The sequence below is a fragment of the Tinamus guttatus genome, unplaced genomic scaffold, assembly GCF_059628265.1.
Source record: "Tinamus guttatus ecotype Peru unplaced genomic scaffold, ASM5962826v1 Tinamus_guttatus_pri_ptg000389l, whole genome shotgun sequence".
In the NCBI taxonomy this organism is placed as follows: domain Eukaryota; kingdom Metazoa; phylum Chordata; class Aves; order Tinamiformes; family Tinamidae; genus Tinamus; species Tinamus guttatus.
In genome coordinates, this window is record NW_028288923.1 from 363,452 (window position 1) to 382,835 (window position 19,384).

At 43.9% G+C, this 19,384-nt stretch overlaps 1 protein-coding gene across 1 annotated transcript in view; it reads right to left on the reverse strand.

Annotated features, from left to right (window-relative positions):
* Positions 1–870: 870 nt before the first annotated feature.
* The window catches only part of BEAN1 (brain expressed associated with NEDD4 1), a 32,590-nt gene continuing 14,076 nt past the window's right edge, over positions 871–19,384 (reverse strand). The window contains exons 4-6 of the mRNA XM_088530807.1: positions 10,428–10,637; positions 9,633–9,774; positions 871–1,105 (exon numbers count right to left, since the gene is read on the reverse strand). Of these exons, the coding sequence (XP_088386933.1) occupies positions 871–1,105; positions 9,633–9,774; positions 10,428–10,637 (587 nt within the window). The remainder of the gene's footprint in view (positions 1,106–9,632; positions 9,775–10,427; positions 10,638–19,384) is intronic.

Below are 19,384 nucleotides of genomic sequence, written 5' to 3' on the forward strand. Positions count from 1 at the left end.
TGCTTCCTTTCAAGTATAGTTGTATATTTATCATATCCATATTGTTCAGTGGGGGTAGGAAACTGAAGTCCATTTTTTTCAGTGTAAAAATTAATTTCTTTTTCAGTGGAAATGCCTTTAAGGGATTTAATGCAGATGAGACTGGAAACTCTGCTAGCTGACACCGGTTCAGGAGGGGGTTTAGTCTCTGTGTGGAAATAGTTTGTGGTGCAAGATTGAACTCTCGTGTCTGCAGTTTCCCTGTGCTGTTCCTGCTGTGTGCATCTCTGGCTGCTGTCCATTTATTAAATGAATGTGCAAGGAGTCCACGTCTGTGAGCAGATACTAGATTTACAAGTAGCAAAATTTTGGTAAAACAGATTTTTTTTTCTTCTGTCTCTCTCTGTCGAAATACTTAGACAAAAGATTATTTTAAAATGCTTCTCTCTTCTTGCCAAGAGTCTTAATGAAATGTACTAGTGATGCCTACAAAGACAACAAAATGCTCTTCTCCCTTCTGCTCTACAACATGCCAAGATAAAATGAGCAGGTAATGTTGGCTGGATGAGCTGTCTCTACAGTAAGCGTTGCTGTTTTCAGTGTGTTTTGAAATGCTTCAAAAAGGCCTGATGCACTGCTTGCCGTTGCACTTGTTTTGTGTTGTGAGATGAGAACACTGAAACACAAAGAGGGAAGTTTTCTAAACTTTCAAAACTCACCGTAAAAAATAAAAAAAACCCATTATATCCCTGTTTAAAAATATGAAGTAGATTAAACCTGCAGAGGTTTAATATATAAAAGGGATTGAACTTGCAGAGGTTTCGTTCTTCCATGTGAATGTTTTTCTCGGCCTGAGTCCGTTGGAAGAGCGGGGGGAAAAGCCCCTTTCCGTCACAGGATTTGGTTCAGCAGGGTGCGATAGTCCGTGGGAGAGCCCTTCCGTGCGGCCGCGGCGGGGAGGCGCGGGGGCTGCAGCCCGGCCGCGCGCGCCGTGCCCTGCGCCGGGGCTCCCGGTGCCGCCGCGGGCGCCTCGCTCCCCTGGCAAGGGTCCGTGAGGGAATACGGCGGGGGGTCGTCTGTAGGGATGTATATCTGTGTCGCTCCTGGGCCCACGCACTCATCGTAGCTGAAAGAAAAACAGATTTTTCATTAGATTGGTGTCATGTGAATTTTCGACCTAACAGGAGCAGGTAAGGTGCGAATTACCAGCCGCATCCTCATGCCGCTACGCAGGACGGGTAATACCCAAAAGCCTCAAGCCAGTCGCAGGAGGTTTAGCAAAAGTCCAAACGCATCCTCCTGCAGGAAGGCCTCGGGATGAGCCCTGCTCCTTCCCGACGGCTACGTGGGAGCCGCAGGAGCGACGCCAGCGGCTCGGGAAGGATCGCTGATGAGCTGAGGTAGCCCAGCGTGTCTCACAGCACTGATGATGTCCAGGCTGGGCCGTTATTTGGCTACACTGGAGTCTCACCTGTTTGCCTAGAAAAGGGAGCTTGATCCACTTCTGCTCTGAAACCAGCTCAGGGCTCGTGGGCTGGGGGAATATCCTGTTTTCCCAGCTTTCTGGCTCTGCAGAGTGGGGAAGAGGCACAGTGCTGTGTTCTTAAATGTTGGGCCTGCTTTGTTTGAGGCTACCCTGCTTGGATGTTTTGGGGTCACTTTTAATCTGACTCCTAGGTGGAAATATTTCCTGTAAAAACCTTATCTTGTTCAGCTGAGCTGAAAAACATCTCTGCTGGAGCCAGGGATATTATGAACCCATTTCCTCAACCACAGTAGCTGCTGAGTGATTAAGATCTAGGACGTTTCCTGAAACGTAGCATATTTAGCATCCATCTTCCCTGCAGGCAGCCGGCGCTCCTTCTGCCCCGGTAATTGCATTACTGCCGTGCTAAACCTCAACTAATCAGCCCTGCTCTAGATTGCGCGTGGCTTGTGAGCTCACCCCGCTGACGGGGCTGCTCTGCCACATCCACTGCAATCAGCCAGACCCTGCCGAAGAAAACAGTGGTTCTGCTGCTCTCCTTCGTACCTTAACCTCAACAGGAGCACCTGGAGCACAGGAGCACCTAGGAGAATACCGAAAAACACAACTGTTTTGAACTGTTCAGAAACATATCCCAGCAGGTAGAAGGTGTTGTTTTTGTGTAGGATGTGGAAAGGTTCTCAGCCCAGTTGCTACTAAAGCCGCTGCAGCTCTCCAGTGTTCCTGCTGCTCTGTTCAGTGATCCCAGACCTCAGCTGAAGACCAGGGAAGTGATGCTCCAAGCTCAGCCGTACGTGAAGTCAATGAGGGCAAAGGAACAGCAGGAAACCTTGCAGGGTTGCTTACTCTGAGCTGTATCTCCACTTAGTTCACGTTTTTTTTAGGATCATCTCTACTTAGTTGACTTTCTTTAGGATAATTGCTGACACGAAGCCCAGTCTTTCTTCATGTAAACATATATATATATATATTTATGATCAATAGGAATAAAATAAAACACCTCTCTTTCTCTGAAATCTAAGGCAAGTAATGCCTATCCCTCCCCATGATCTTGGCAATTAGGGTCACACCAAAAAAAAAAAAAACCCACCCTTCAAATAGAGCAGTAAGGAACCCATGCCAAATTTTCAATTAGCTTCTTGGCACCTTCACAGCTGTACCTACAGATCGTTATGGCCAAGGAGACAACTATAAATCATTCCAGCAGTGTGCTGCTAAAGTTACTGTGTTTCATTTGCCGTTTGTGATCTTGGTACTCAGTTTTCCATGTTCTTGGTTAAGCTTGGTACCTTTGCTCCTAGCACTGAAGGAGGGATATAGCAGTTTACAAATGCTACTGGCAGAGGCTACAGCCAAGATTCTCGGTGTTTTGCGTTGCTGAGGATGGAATGAAGCTGAATTAAGGCTGAATGTGCAATTTTAGCTTTTTTAGCTTTGTATTTTTCCCAGTTTGCTGCCTTTTTTTTTTCTCCTCCTTCTAATGACCTCGTTAGTTTGGTTATGCTTTCACAGGACTTAGAATGATATTCCTGTAATATAACTAATGAGTTATCAGTGCTGCAAGCATGAGTCTTTTCTCCTGCAAAGTCTATAATATGCGAGCTTGTGGATCTAGTCCTTACCACATCTTTTTTTTTATTAGAGCATTTTAAGCAAGTATTTTAATAAGTAATACACAATTGCAAAGGTACCTACTATTATGTATGTTAGAGGCTGGGGAAATCTCTTTCATGAGATTTAAAGGACTATTCATTTTTTTTTTTTAAAGTAATAGGGATCACTTCTTGCAGCTGATTATCATGTACTGATGATGTCAGTGATGCTGGACCAAGTCCTCGGTGGGATCTTTTAAAATAAAGTTTCATGTTTGGGGAGAAGAGGCATATTCCTGCAGAAAAGTGAGTAGAATGAAGAGAGCAACCTGGAGCAGAGTAACGGGGCGGCCTCTCCAACGGGGCGGCGCTGAGTTTGGGCACCCTGGGAGGTGCTGGCACGCGGGCCCGCCGGGCTGTGCCGCGCGGTGCCGCGGGCCGTCGCGCGGAGGCTGGCGTTTGTAAGCACAAATAACACCTCGCCTGCTCCCTCCGGAAGCAAATGAGTTTTCTGATCTCTAGCAGCTCAATTCTAGGGAGGAGGGCTGCTGCAGCTCACAGATTTGGGTTTGTTTAATGCCTTAGAGACAAAGACTGACCTTTAAAAATAAGCTTGATATCTAACAGTATCTCTTTCGAGTTTGTTATGTGTTACCTAGGTGTGATATGAGTCACTTGCAATATGCGTTCCTGTCTTGTACCGTGTACTAGGAGGTTTTGAGGGTGGCTGGTATGTTTTGTGGCAGCCTGCTTTAAAATACTGGTTTGAGGCAGAAGCTGCTAATGGGAGGGTGGAGGAAACCTCGGGAGTGGCTGAATGGAGAGAGAGATGGAAGTGTTGTCTGGTTGTGCATGATAGATTCTGTGTGTATGTTCTTTAATGCAATGGAGTATAAAGAAAACACTCATTATTTTGGAATAGGAAAGATTTGTATAGCGCCAAGAGAACTGATAGTCTTGGGTAAACTTTGGAAGAAATGCTACTGTTGTTTCTGCTGTGTGTAGTAGTGGCTGCAATTAAAAAGAACTAGCGCATTGGTAATGATTCTTAATACTAAAATTTTCGTGTTATCATAGTTTAGGCTCATTTTAGCGGAGTAGCTGGCGCTCCTGCCCCCAAAAGGGCAGCGTCCCCTGTCCTGTCACCTGCCACCTTGTCCCTCGCTGGCCCTCCCTCCTCGCAGCCGTGACCCCCTGTCTGCCCCGAACCAACAAGACTCGGACACGACGTCTCAGCCATGTCATAGAAGTGACCGCTCAGGAACAGCGAGGCAGCAGCACCTGTGTGTGTGTGTGTGTGTGTGTGTGTGTGTGTGTTCTGCAGCTGAAAACGCAGGAGCACGGAGGTTGTATGGCTTTGGAATGCAAAAATTCTTTTTAATATCTTGCAAAAGATGTATCCAGTGATAGTGTTATGCTTTGTCTGAGATTAAATTTTGTGGTGTTATTGTGCGTGTAAAAAGTAGCCAGTGTTCAGTTCAGTGGTTATGGGGAAAAGCCTTCTAGCCAAAAAAAAAAAAAAAAAAAAAAAAGCTTTTGGAAAGTGTTATGCTACTGCAGCATAATAATGGACTGCAGGAATGTGTTGCACTGCACCTCATGAATACCATGCATCTCTCTCCATCCTTGCAATAAGAAAACTCAGTTTCTTTTATTTCCTGGCTCCTTGCTGAATCCACTTTAATTGATCTTTCTCTTAATTGTAACCTCTCAGGGTTCGCTGCGTTTTGCAGGCGCTCGAGCTGCTGCCTGCGCCGCTTTGTCTCGCGTCTTGCCCGAGTAACTTGGTTGTCGCTGCAGCCTACACGAGGCTGCTGCTGAGGAGGGATCCTGCCAGGAGAGGGGAGGAGGATTCCTGTCTGTAACACCAGCTCAGCAAATGTAAATGTGACCCACAAAGAGAAGAATAATGCTTAAAAAAATACAGCGAATTTTCAGTCTGACCTGGTTGATTCAGAATGTAGCGACTGCTTGAGGGAGGAGGAGAATAACTTCATGAATTTGTCAGGTCTCATTGCAGTGAGTATTAGGATAGGTTTGTTGCTAAGGAGACACGAAGGAGCTTATTTAACTAGCTGTCATTCATAAATTATGGCTCACTCAGGAGAGAAGCAGGTTCTGCTTACAGGATTTTTAAAGCAGCAAACAATAGCTAGCGAAAAAAAAAAAACAAGTCTGGGGGCTGAGTTGTTCTTTGGGAATAGATGTTGTCTTGTTTACTTTGTTCATCTGTTACATGTTGTGATGCTACAGAAATTCTCTTCTCTATTTTGCTGATGACCTACTATCTTCCTTTATAAAAGTAAGCAGAATTGCTAATCTTTTCCTGGAAAATACGTGTGTTTACAGGTTTAAACTATGACTAAAAACAGCGTAGAGGATGTTGCCTAATAAAACTGAGACTGGAACAAATATCCTGTGACTCTAAAAGGAGAATCAAAGGAAAAACTAAACTGATGTGGTGGGTGACAACATAACTAGTTTGGCTAATGCTGCGTATGTCTGATCTCACAGTATATAAATGGTAGGGTTTGAAGAACAGCAGCTTGGAAATCTATGCAAGGGGTTCCTCTGGGATTTTTTTTTTTGCCTTAAATTGTATACATACTTTAGTTATATGTAGTAACCATGACAAAATCTTATTATTTATAACAGAATTGCTCTTGCTGACTTAGTGACTTGTGTCAGGAGGCAGGATATATTTCTATGTTTATTTCTGATAGGGACAGCTTTTGTTTGAGATGCTGTTTTTGCACATTTTGTTGCTGATTTAGTAAGCATTAGTTTAATATTTTCATATAGTGGCAATCCATTCTGTGTTGAAATATTTTGGAATCATGGGTTTCTGCAACTGGAGATATTGCCCTACTGGGAAAGTAACCAATTTTGAGGACTAGTTATGTAAGTTATAACATACATGAATTCTGACCCTCAGTTATGCGCATAGTTCTTGAACACTGACTCGTAAACAAGTATTGGAAAGTCAAAATGTCTCTTTTTTTTTCTAATCAAAATAATCACCCCCAATCCCCCAAACTGTTGTTTGATGGCAAAAAACTTTGTGGGTTAGCCTCACAACATGAAGACGGAATTGTGAGATGATTTTTTGACTAAAAATACCGCAATTGAGCAGATAGATAGAAAGGCTTGGACATTTGAGAAGAAGGGAAATGGCACAAAAGCTCTCAGAAAATGTCTGTAAACACATTTAAGCTGGAAATGAGAAGAATGCCGTAGTAATTAGAAATTGGTTCCGTTCTCATGTATTATGGAACTAATATAATGGGGCCCAAAGATCCTTGCAGATTTCATTACGGCATTAAATAACTTTCTGTTGTTGATTATGGGAGGTTTGCTTGCGGCAGGGGCTGAGCCTGCGGGCAGCAGCAGCCCCACGTGCCTTCCAGCTCTCCATCCGTGACTTCCAGCTGTCCCTCAGCCCTGACCCCAGGGACCTTCCTGGTCACAGAGGAGCGAGCGGAGGCAGCTCGAGGACGCCCTTCCGTGCCGCACAGAGGAGCGGAAGGAGCTGCTGCGGCTCCGCTGGCATCCGCAGCATCTGAGGACCTCCTAGGGAAGGATTCCGTTTCCATGCACACCAAGACATCTGGAATGCTTGTCTATAGGGACTTGTTGGGATCTCACTTGCAGACTCTGACCTCTCAAGGGATGGTTTAATGTTTGACATCAAGACAATATCCCTGTGCCCATCAGAGGGGCTGTTAGATGTGGGAGTTCGGAGGAAAAAAAAAAATCCCTTCACAGAAAGTAGCAATCAGCTAATCAAAAATTAACATCTAATATTAATTAGCAATGCTCTGAGGATGTGAAAGGGAGGGCTATGAGGACCGACTGTGCTCGGGTATTATCAGTGCTAGGATTCATCAAGCCTGAGCAATATGATTATCTCTAGAAATGATCTTATTTAGATCAGGTAAGATGTCCGGATGAGGAATAGTGAGCATGTTTTTAAGGAGGAAAAAAAGAAAGGTGTGTGAATACTGGGCTAATGGGTAACAAACAGGTTTTCATCATAGTGAACCCCACAGGACACATTTCAATGTGAAATATGGGGAGAATTTGTGCGGCCTCCATTAAAACTGTTCCTCAAGCTAAATCCCGTCATCTCTTAAGAGTCCCTGCTGGGTGATGTTACTGTATGAGACAGTCGTGACTCATAGATGAACAAGGCGATAACCTTGGCTGCCTAAAGCGCCCTACGTGCCATTAATATCCCATCAGCAAGGAGCAAAAAAGCACTTGCTCAAGTAGGGTGAAATGGATTTCCTCTGGCCAAAAGGTGAAAAGTCGGTAAAACGCCTTTCATGCAAGAATCCTCAAAACTCTCTCCTCATTTTTTTAAAAAATGCAGTTCTAAATTTACTAGGTCCTTGTTCAATACTGTACATTCAGCCATTAAAAAAGCATATAAACGCCAATTATTTTTGAAGTGTGTATTAGTGGCATTGTACTTCTTGCCAAAATTACTCCAGAAAGTGTGTGTGTGTATATATTTAAGTAAAAACAATATACTCGGTGCTCATCTCTGCAGCGTGCGGTGATGTGAGGGGGCTGCTCGGCGCTGCGGCACGGAGCCGGCGCTGCCGCGCTTGCCTGGGGCAGCTACTTGTGACTTGGTGATTTCTTTCCCTTCAAACATGTGTCGAGAGGTATGGGCTAAAGCAAGAGCTTCCCTTGCTGCTCCACACTCTGGTTGTTCCCATTTTGCAGTCATGCTGTTGGCTTTTGCGGGTGTTTGGATTAGTTTTAAATTACCTCTTCTGCTGTATGAATTAGGAAGGATTCCATTAATTTGGCCAGTGCTGCATTTCACTAAACATTTGAAAATGTTATAATATGTAACAAGATTGATCCCAGTAGCATTAATATTTTAAACACACAAGGTCAAAGACATCTTCCTGCCACCTGCTTTCATCCCAAGCAATCTCCACATTCCTGCTCATGCTTTACTAACTAGCAAATACACATTTTAATAATGTGCTGTGGAGGATAGTGTGGAGGTAGCTACACATAAATATATCAGGCTCTTACATAAGACTCAAAATATCCATGTAAGGCTTTTTCATCAGTGCTTTTGTGAACAGAAAATTACAAAAGAATGTATAATGTATTAATAGTGAGTTGAAAAGTCTCTACATAACTTTGTTTTCTGCCATCTGCTATGCTTTACTTTTCCTGAAGTTCTCTCCAAATTGTGTAGCATTTAATAAGATTTTGATGATTTGCCCAAACTATTTATTTTTTCCTAAAATACTTCAGTAGAAGGGAGGGGAAAAAAATCTAAATCAATAACAATAGCAAGCTGCAATAGGTTTTGCAGAATTGCAAACAGTGGGGTGAGCAGTGTGTCCTTGTCCGTGCAGAGCCAGGTCTGAGGGCTGCAGCTCCCGTGGCTTTGGGTCCTGGCGGGCAGTGCTTGGGCACCTTTATGGTGCTCTCAGGCTGGGCTGTCAATGTCCCCAGATATTTCCTTAGGCCAATGTGGGACCTGCTTGCGGCTATGAATTTGTGCCAAGCTTCTCATAGGGGTAGCTGGAGGATTCATGGGGAAACATCCCCATGAGTGCAGTCCTGTATCACTTCCATAGCCCGTTCCAAACAGAAAGCAGAGGTAAGAAGCCTGTTCTGGGGCTGTTTTGTACTGAAAATGGAAGGAATCTTCTGTATAAGCTTGTAAGGTCTGTCTGCTAAAGGAATTTGTTCTCCGAGCTTGTTCTCGGGATCTGGCCAGCTGCCCACGCAAGTTGTTGCTTGGGTGTCAGCTGGTTTACTTTTATTAGTAAAGGCTTGTAGGTGTGGGACCAAAACGGGTGTAAATTTGAAAGTGGATTTATATGAGATTTTACAGGGTAGATGCCAGGCTCAGAACAATTTTTCACATGTGAGCTTTTTGCTGAAACACTTGCACCAGCTCTAAAAGGCAGCTGATTACCTGGTGTTGCTTTGTGTGATAATAGTTCATCAATAAGCTGTACATAGAGGCTGATTGTTCAACATGAACTATAGAACACAAAAAAAGAGCTCTATATTCCACGTTCAGACATGGGCTTTTGCAGAGCTCTCATTAAGGCCAGATTTTTGGTTTCTCCACTTAATGCAATATCCCTTAGGCAGAATGGTTCCCTTTCTATCTTAAGGAATCTCATGAACAGAAGAAATTCTCAAGGAATTGATTAAAAGCTGGAGGCTGCTCTGTTGTGAAAGCAGCTCTGCAAGCTTTCCCGAGTTAAGCAAAGCTAATTCAGAATAATTTGACTGAAGCAAAGTCTATAATGGAAATGTACCTAGGTAATTTTACTTGTGTATTTTAATGTCATCTTATAAGTATTAACATTAATGAGACTATTAGTAAATGATAAGTAACTGTACGAGTCTTTAATAAGGTTATACTTTGCTTAGTTCAAGTATAAGTTTTCCTTAGCAAAGTTCATTTCTATTTAGCTTGATCTGCACTTCTGTGGTGGCTGCAGGCCTAGCAGTTTTATTTTCCTCTTCAAGAGGCTTTGCAAGTGTAGGGCTGCAATGTTGAGTGTCTCAGCAGGGCCAGGGCTTACCAGGGAGGTGAATCGGGATACATGACGCTGACCCGAGAAAGTGTCTCCAGATAGGAACCGAACTCGAAAATTGGTGGGAACTCCTCCATGCATGTGGATCTCAGCTCTCCAAAAGAGCCACCATGGGAGAAGCCATCTGGAGCTGGAAAACAGGCAATAGAGAGACCCTCTTTTATTTCCTCCTCTATGATGGATTCTTTGAGTCAGTATTATTGTTTACAGTTCTGCCTTAAGTCAGAATATAAACCTCCTGAGGCAGAGGCATTCCTGGTGTTCTGGATCTCCAGGTCTTGTAAGACATTTTATTCCTTCAAGAGCCAGTGCCAGCCGCAGCTGCGCCCGGGCGCCTCGGCTTGTGGCCCAGCAACTATAATACTCGGTGCTGCCCTACAAGTGCAAGTGTGTGGAATTCTTTCTGTGCATTCGTGATGAAACTAAGTTCTGCTTCCTTCCACTTCAAATGTTAGCAGGATTGCTGAGCTATAGAGGCTGGGAGCTGTAGAGGCTCATTGATTCTATGCAGGTACTTAAAAGTAGGCTTATGCGTCTGGTTTTAAGTGTCAATGTCTAGAGAGAGCAGGAAAAATGGATGTTACAAAAACTTATTCGTGTTAACCATTAAGTATGGGACTTGTGCTGTGTGAACTCAGTGCACAGAGATGCTGTTATGCTACAGAGTTGGCTGTTTTTCACATGTTTCTTTGTAATCGCTTGCCCAGGAGCCAGATGCTTTTGCTGCCCTAGGTACCAGCTATTATGAGTGCTAATTACTGGCTTATTAGCTGGCTGTCTTACCATAACTAGCATCTCTCCTCAGCTGCGTGTGTCGTAACCGGCCGTCCTTGCGCAGGCTGCCCACGATGATGGTGACGCAGGAGAGGAACAGCACGAGCCCGATCACCACCCCGGCCACCAGCAGCGGGGACACGAGCAGGCTGGCGTCGCTGCCGTGTTCGCTGTAGCTGGGGAACTCGCTGGCGGGGCCGCTCTGGTTGAGGTGCACTTCTGTGTGCAGAGAGAGCAGGAGTCAGGCAGAAATCAAAGGAATGCGCACAATGAATGCACTTTGCTACGGACATCCAACTTATGGAGCTGTTGATAACTGACTCTGAGCAGTGGTTCCCATGTTACCTGTGGAATATCCTGGAAGAGTCAACCATCCAGGGATGAATATGAATATGAAAATGAATATGAAAAGTAGATTCCTTTGTTCTGCTAGTGGGGAATGTTGTTACTAGGTATGAAAAGACTCCAAGGATTTGCAGGAATGCTGTGGGCAAGAACACAATGGAGGAGCAGCTTCTGGAGAACAGGGTGTGATTTAGTTTGTGGGGTGAGTTGGCATCCCCAGCCACTGATTTGCAGCAGGGCTGGGTAGAGATAATCCAGAGCAAAAGCTCTAAGGAGACCCTCCGTGGCCTGCGGAACTCTCCCATCAGCTCAGGTCCTCTCTGGACTCTTCTATGAGCAAAATGAGGGGTAGGGAAAAGGCCCTTCCTGGCTCCCCAGTTCATAGATCCCAGCGAGGCATTTGGTGCAAGTGCTGCCAACCATCTGGTTCTCTTCTTGTTGACTGCTTCATTATCCTTACAAGATTACATTTACTTCATTTCTATGTAACTTCTTCTTGTGCCTGCTAAAATAGGTTTTAGTGAGCCTACAGAATAAAGATTTTAAAAACTGCTGAGCCTAACAATGAATCTGAGCATAACTGTCCATCTGGAGTGCCTGGAGAAAATGTGTTTCAGTTGTTGGAATCAGGGGCTCTTTTTGACATTCCTAAAGTTAGCAGGTTAGCCACTAATACCTGGAGATGGCCAGGTGTTCCTCATGATACGGGATAAAATGTGGCAAGTGATTAGCAAAAGCAAGCTGGTATCCTTGTAGCAGTTAATGAGAGCTTACAGAAATGAGTAGCCTGCACAAACGTGTGTCGTAGCACGTGAGGAGATGGGCAGGTGGCGTCTAGTCACATGTGTCTTCATAGAGAAATGTCCCTTTTCGTGACACACACAGAGATCTGGAATCTACCTTGTTAACAGGCAAGAAACTTTAAAGATAATGGACACAAACATCCTGTAGCTTTAAAAGTTGCATTTGAGAGAATGCCAGTCAGACTGATGCCACCTGGCAGTTAAGAAATCCCTTAAAATGAACAGAGTGGGGTTTTTAGGCCCTGGATTTTTATCTAAGGCATGGCTTTTATTAGGAAGAAGTAACAGTGCTTTTGGCCTTAACATCTTAAATAAATCTTTGCAATAAAAGGACAACACAATGACTATTCTTACTCATTGGAGAAAATCCCTAGGGATTTTCTTTATTTACTTTTTAAAGTAACTTATCTATTTTTGTTTCAATCCAACTGTTCAGTACAGACTTTTTATAAGACCCAGAGTTAACAACAGGCTATGAGAGTTTGGATGCTCAGAAAAAATCACCAAAATGGATACAAACTTGACTTCTAGAAGTAAATGCTATTAAAAACATGGGGGAGTTACTGGAGATAGAATTAAAGTAAGAGGAAGATTCCAATATCTAGCTGAACCCAGTATCTAGCAGAGACAAGATACATTGTTCCTTGTAATAGGGACAATATTGCAATGTTAATCACTCTCCTTACTCCAACTTACTAATTGACGAACTGCTTTTGTGGGTGTTATTTTGAATGTGACACTGACGTCCTACTGGGGAAATGCTCAAGTGACTATTGACTACAGAATAAGGCTTCCAAGTTCTTCATTTGGGAAACCTTTCTAGGAAGTTTTTCATATTACTTTGTGCAAAGGAATGTCATATAATTTTTTTCTTATCCAAATACCTCTTCTGTTGATAAACTGTACATTTCTGTGCATAAAAATGCTTTGATTTTTCATTCAGAGTAGAAGTATTTAAAAATTTATGTAAAGTCCGTAAATATAGCAGCAATAGCAGAGTATTACCTTTCCCTTGAGATAAGTTGCATTTTTTTCATGGTATTTCATGCTGTAACAATGCATGAGTATATATGAGTAACCTACATATTCTTTTAAATATACATTATATTTGATGAACAAGACATTGCTTTTATTTCAGTCACTAACCAAACATGGCATCAATGGAACATACTGATAATTGCAGCCGTGAATACAATGTAAAGGGACATATGGCAGAACTAACACTAAATTCAGAATGAAAGCACTGATGGATAATTGCCAACACTGTTCATTCAGTGTTAGATAATGAATTATCCATTGGCAAAATCCCTTAGATATCATGTTATATTATTTTACACAGTGCTTTTCCCATCTCAGCAGGCCAACTTTTAAAGCAAGTCGTGGTGTTGGAGGAGGCCCCTCTCGGCACGTGCTGCTGTTTCTTCTTCTCCTGCCTGTGTCTATGAGGGGGGACTTGTTAGTGCTAGTTAGTCCAATTTTTTTCTCCAAGTTTAAAAGCTCCATATCAGAGAGAGATGGCAATTTGTTTTATCCCTGGGGAGGAAGGGAGAGCGTGAAGTGGTTTTGTTTCCCAGACTCAGCTTTGCATGAACAGCCCATCAGAGTGCGGGTGTGTGGGACTGGAAGGATGGTGAATCCCCTGTATGCCCTGATAGGTGTGAGCTGTCTGGAGTTCATGATCCGTCACCTCTTGTTATCTTAAAATACGCTAAATTACAAAACTATACAGACCTGGCAATGTGACCAGAGGGAAGCTCAGTATAGGGCAGTTACTGCCATAGCACGTTTTGCTTTTGGAGGATCACGACAAGGTATCTCGCACTCTGGAGCAGTATAAAACATTTTCTGGGTCCCCTGTTTTCCCCTGGCTGAGGCTGTCTGTGGATGTGCAGCCTGTGACCAAGGGGCTGAGGGGCTCCCGTGAGGCCTGTGCACAGGCCGAGTCCGTGGAACCAGTGAAGATTCTGTTGCTCTGCCTTTATAAATGGGCTCTGTTGAGAGATGACCTAGTCTGGGCGAGAGTGACGGGCTGCGCTCCCTGCGCCCCCCTGTTCTGCTCCCCTGGGAATGAGCCCCGCGCCCTGGGCTGCTCCTTCCCGAGGGCCCTGGCAGCAGCTCGCTGGGGGAGCAGGGTCGGTGCATTACGGAAACAAGTGGAAAACGGGGTTTGGATCCCAGGTGGGAGCCTGCATGGTGTCACTGCAGCGAGGGGGAAAGGATATGCTTAAAGGCATTGAATGTGAAGGCCCCAAAGGGGCCAAATCTCGCAAACAAACCCAAAAGAGATATCCGTGACCCCCCAGCCCCAATAGCCCCCTGCTGCATTCGGGGCTATTCCACCTGGGTTGTGAGGGAGGCTGGAAGCTCTGGCTTATCCTGGATTAATGGCAAGGTGTTGTGTGTCTGTGAACAGGGACTTACCTTGGTTATTCCAAGTATAAATCATGAGCAACTCGAGATCTAAATCCTGTCATAAATTTTTGATTTATAGTTATGCTTTGTTCCCCCTTTGTGTCTTGTGCAAACAACCTGCCATTTTAAAATATAATGGCAATTTAACATGCCTTGAGCATTTCCCCCTCTGCCCCAAGCCTTTCTAATCCCTTCCTGTAGTGAAAGAATGTCTGAAAATTCAGTGGTTTTGTGAAAGATTGTGTAAGAAAAGTTCTGCCAATCAGGGGCCTGATATAACTTTGCTTTTTCATGGAAGAAATATAAATGTCCTACTACAAAAGCATATTTCCTCTCTTACAGGTCCTGAGATGGCTGTTGAGTATTTTGTTTGCTTTGTTTTTTTGGTGTTACTTGTTATCTGTGGAATGCCACTTGCTTGGAATCTGCTCCTGATTTCCCTGGTTATGATCCTTCCCTGGTCTCACTTGATGAAAAAAAATGGAGCCCAATGCACTTTTTGTTGTAAAGAGAGAAAAACTCTGTGCCTTCATCTGTGTGTGTTCCCCCAACTTCATCCCCTCACTGCTGCTGAGAACCTGCTAACCTGGGCTGGAGGGAAGCTCCTCTGCTAGGATGGCCCTTAGTTTGACAGCAACAAGTGGATACATTTTGCTGTCAGTTGCTGCAATTGCGACACTTAAACACTTCCTAGAATTGGATGTTCATTTTTGGTTTTAAATTTGAGGTAAAAATCGCTACGAGTTACTAGTCCTGCCTAGCTACTATTGCTGTGGGACATACTTCAGCATTGCATAATCCAAGCTCATATCCGTGCTGTTAATGGGACAGGAGCCTTAAATTCAGTTTAAGCTTTCCTACAGCCTAACATTGCCTCTTTGCTCTATCTCTACATATAGCTGTTCAAATAGCAATTAAAAAATTGCACTGAGAAATAGTGAAGAATCAATACCTTATTCAGAAGCTGAGACTGCGTGGTAGGTACATTGCAGTTTTATCTGATGTGCGAGGTTTTAAGTGAATTTGGAGCGCGCTTACGGGTACAAAAGCTGCCCGTGACCTTGAGAAGCTCATCCCAGCCAGAGGGTGGCCTCTCCTCCGAGATACCCGGCTCTGCCTTTTATCATGTCTGCCAGCTATCAGATAATGACTTTTCTCTTCTTGCATTGACATCCTTATTATAGAGGCAGAATGAATAAGATTGGATCACCAGCAGCCTGCAAATTGAGAATGTCAGGAGCACAGAGCACGGGGCTGCACAAGGGCTTGGAAAATAAATCTTTGCAGATGCTGTGGCTTTAGGGCATTATGTTGATGTCGCAGCAGCATATATAGGTCCTGTTTCAAATTAACAGGAAAAATCTTCCAATTTTCAGATCCATGGTCTATTTTATCAACATGATAAATAAATACCACTGCAGGGAAACAAATCACTCTGTAGCAGCCCACCTTGTAATGGACAGTATATTTCTTCCCCCATATACAGACAACTTCCTCTCATATACAAACAACTTTGAACAAATACAGTTTTATAAACAGGACCTGAATCTGTTACCTTTTTTTTTGAGAAGCTCTCTATTAGGTCTTAGAAATAAGTATGGTGAGAATTCTATTTCACCAGTTAATTTCATAAGCTAAAATCCAACTTAGGTCAGCAGAGCCTTGACCAGGGCAAAAGCAGTAATTTTTATGTTGTGAGAAATTCTGATATTTTGGCACATGACCTTTTCATTCTGAAACTGAGGGGGGAAATAGCTATATATATACATGTGTGTGTGTATATATACACACACACACACATATATATATATAAAATGAGTTGGCAAGTTTTGAAGAACTATCACTGGAAAATAGTTCTGTATTTTACTTGAGCAGTGTGTCTGCTTGAGCTGTGAGTGGCTGTGTCGTGTCATGTCTTTAAGAGGATGTCCTCTCATCTGAACTGTATCTAATGCTACCTAATGAGGCAGCCGTAGAGCAGACAGCAACAAAAGGAAGATGCAGCCCAGCCAGGAAGCCTAATGTGGATGGGGATAAACATGTCCCCACACATGAACACACACACACAAAAGCCACAAGCCAAAACCTTCACAAGGTCTCGAGATCAAACCCTTAACTGGAATTGCAGGAATTGTATCCACGCCGTACTAGAATGCTTGTGGTTATGTGCTGTTTCTTATATAGCACAGCTCCTATAGAAGCTATCCTATTTCTTATTCCACCCTTCCCATCAGTCTTGAATAATAGTAATCCACTGGGAAAAATGTAAAGAAATGACTGATGTACACTATTTATAGAAAATAGTGACAACAAAAGAAACATTCAGCTAGCTACTTACTGAAGAGGCTTGGCACCAAGATAGAAATATGTTAAGAAATACTGGAATCCAAAGATCTTTCTTTAAGCTTGTGATATGTCTCCCTGCGCCTTCCTTTTAAGGGGACTTGGCATTTCTGTAATAAGTGTAATTATTTTGCAGCGTTATTATGCAGTACTATATGAATTACCATGTTGATGTCAAAGAGCTAACAAAACTTGTAATACTGCTTAAGTTATCTATCGTACCCGTGAAAGCTGCACCAGTACCCACTTGCATAAAGCAAGGACTTTTCTCATACCATTAAGAAGCTTTTCCATTTGCTCAGATGTGTCTGATTAGGACTGGGATTTCTACATAGGCAGTTGCAGGCAAGTCAATAACAACAAAACAGCTATTGATTTGTAGCGCACTCTCAATCGCCTCTTCTCTTTGTTGCTAGAGAAGCCACCGAAGTTCAAGGACGCTGAAAGATCCATTGAAATTAAATTACTCGCAGCCATTGCTACGCTAAGAGCTGGGGAGAGCAGGCCTGTCTTTAAAACCCCATCACTTACTGCACTTGCTGTGCTTAGCGGAGGGCTTGGCACACCGCGGCGCAGCACGTGCCATGCAGCACAGCGCGGTTCCCCGGAGCGCTGCGCGGTGCCGGGGCTGCGCGGGCGCCTCGTGTGCGCAGAGGGAAGAGCAGATCCCAGCCAGCAAAGGCTGGGAAAAAGCAACTGTCCCGCAGCCGAGGAGGAGGTGTTTCTCCTAGAGCAGCACAGAACTGTCTCCAGGCAGCTGGAAGTCTAGGCTGTGGTTATTTTTCCCTCCTCTTAAGACATTTATTATTTTCAAAGGCATTTGAAATATATATCTTTATAAGGGAAATTGCAGTGTGTATTGTTGTGCGCTGAATAAGGTTGAGTAAGAGTAGTAATAGATGTAGAATAAGACTAGAACAATAAACTTTTTTTTCATAAGCACACTGATTCCTAGGTTAGGCCCCATTGAAGCAATGGTGTGTTTTGGCGAAGTTAATTAAATTTCAATGTAAAATGGTTTTATAAATCCCTTTGTACTGAACGTTGTTGCTCATATGTGAGACCCCCGTTTCGCCCACGTCGCACGCTCGACGCTGCCTCAACCGGAGCACACGCTGCGGTCAAGCAGCGCTGGCTCCTGTGGCCTTTGGCACAACGGGAGCCGCCGCTCAGTCCCCGAGGATCAGCGTGTCCCGCGGGCCGCTCTGCGGAGGCTCCCGCGGTCAGAGCAGCCTTGGGGAGGCTGCGCAGGACGAGGGAGGCGGCAGGAGAGCCGCCGTCCTGCGGCAGCGAGGACCCTGCTGGGAGGGTGCGCAGCGGTGCTCGCAGCTACCACCTTGCTGTGCTTCATCTCTGCACGTAATTTGTGACTAAGATGAGATTTAGCCACCACCGCAGCATCCATTGACTGTGGATTGTTCCGGAAGCCCTGAGGTTAACCTCTAACATGCCTGTGTCCAAGCCACTTTCTTTCTTTCATTAGTATCCATGGAGGAATGGATATTATTTGTCCATTAAATAGGTCCCATTTACACTTGGAAAAATGGAAAAAATGAAAATGCCATGAGATTCTTCATGACGAAAGTATTGAGTATTTAGACCTAGTATTTAGGGTGATGGAAAATTCTTTCCTACTTACTTCCAAGTGCATGTGCAAATGCACCTGGACAATTGCAAAGAGATTTTCATTTGCATACTTGCTAACAGCAAGGATTTTGAAAATTGCTGATTAACAAATTAAAAGATCAGATTAAAAAAAAAAAAAAAAGATAAAATGAACCATTAATGCAGATAAGAGGAAACTGAAGAAGGGATTCTAAGTGCTGCAGATAAGTTATGCTATTAGAAGAGGATTCATGCGGTGTGTGCAATAAAGTGCTTCTATTCAAATTAACTTTCTCACCTTTGTGCTCGCAAAAGTACCTGTTGTGTTGTAGACCTGTAATGTAGGAGAACTCATGATATGCTTTAATACGAGGGTGATGTAAAAAGTTCATATTAAAAGGGGCTTGCAACCATCGCCAAGCAATGACCAAACCTGGGTATGTAAATCGTAGGCCCCTGCTCTTATGGGGATCGATGTTTGCACGCAATAGCGGGATATACGTCTACTTCAGATGTAAATGCCTGAACAACTGTAGTTTCTTATGTGTGAATAATTGAGCTTTTTACCCAGCGGGTGTGTGCAGGTCCCAAGTCCAGTTGCCAGCTGTGCAGCTGGAATGGGGGGCTCCGTTCCAGAGGTTTAGCCAAGTGGACGCCAGCCCTTTGGCTCGTCTTGCTCCCAGCACAGGTAGTGCAGTGCCCAAGCAGGGTGCTCAGGCTGAGCAAACACAGGCTTCAGGGAGGCTTTGGAAAAGCAGACTGCGTTCTGTTTAAAAGCTCAAGTGCTTGAATATAAGTATAAATGCCTTGCTATTGTAAATGGAAAATGAAACACAGTAACAATGTAAAAACACAAGGTAAGCACCTGTTAGTTATTAAAAAGCTGATAATTTTGGATCTACTTGAGAGGCATATGAAAAAGTAAACATGGAATTACCCTTTTGTCTCCCAAGTAAATCCGAAGTACTGCATTACCTTGTTATAGGAAACAACAAGCTCTTTGGCAGAACCTGTAAAACCATGGGGTTCACAGCACATCCTAAATACAGCTGTACAGACAGGCAAAATGCCCAAGCAGAGTGACAGAGGGAAGTGGATACACTTGGGATAAAAACATCAAAAGTGCCCACCATCTTTAAGCTTGAAGGAAAACGTTAAATAGGAAAGGATGGGAATCCCTGTGTACAGCAAATAATTTCTTAACTCCTCATTATTGTCTTGTGTGTCACAAGGTATCTGGAGTGGTCGTGGCCGTTTCCTCCTCCCTTACAGCTAGATCCGGAGTGGTAGCAGCGTCTAGAGCTGTGCTATGCAGACGTGCTGCCTGGCGTGCGCCAGGAGGGGGGCTCTGCCTTTCGGCACACATCCCAAGGGAAATGTGGTTCGGAGGTTGGTTTATTTGATTTTTTAATTACTGCGAGTAGAGAGCCAGATACCCATTATTTCCTGAGGAAGATA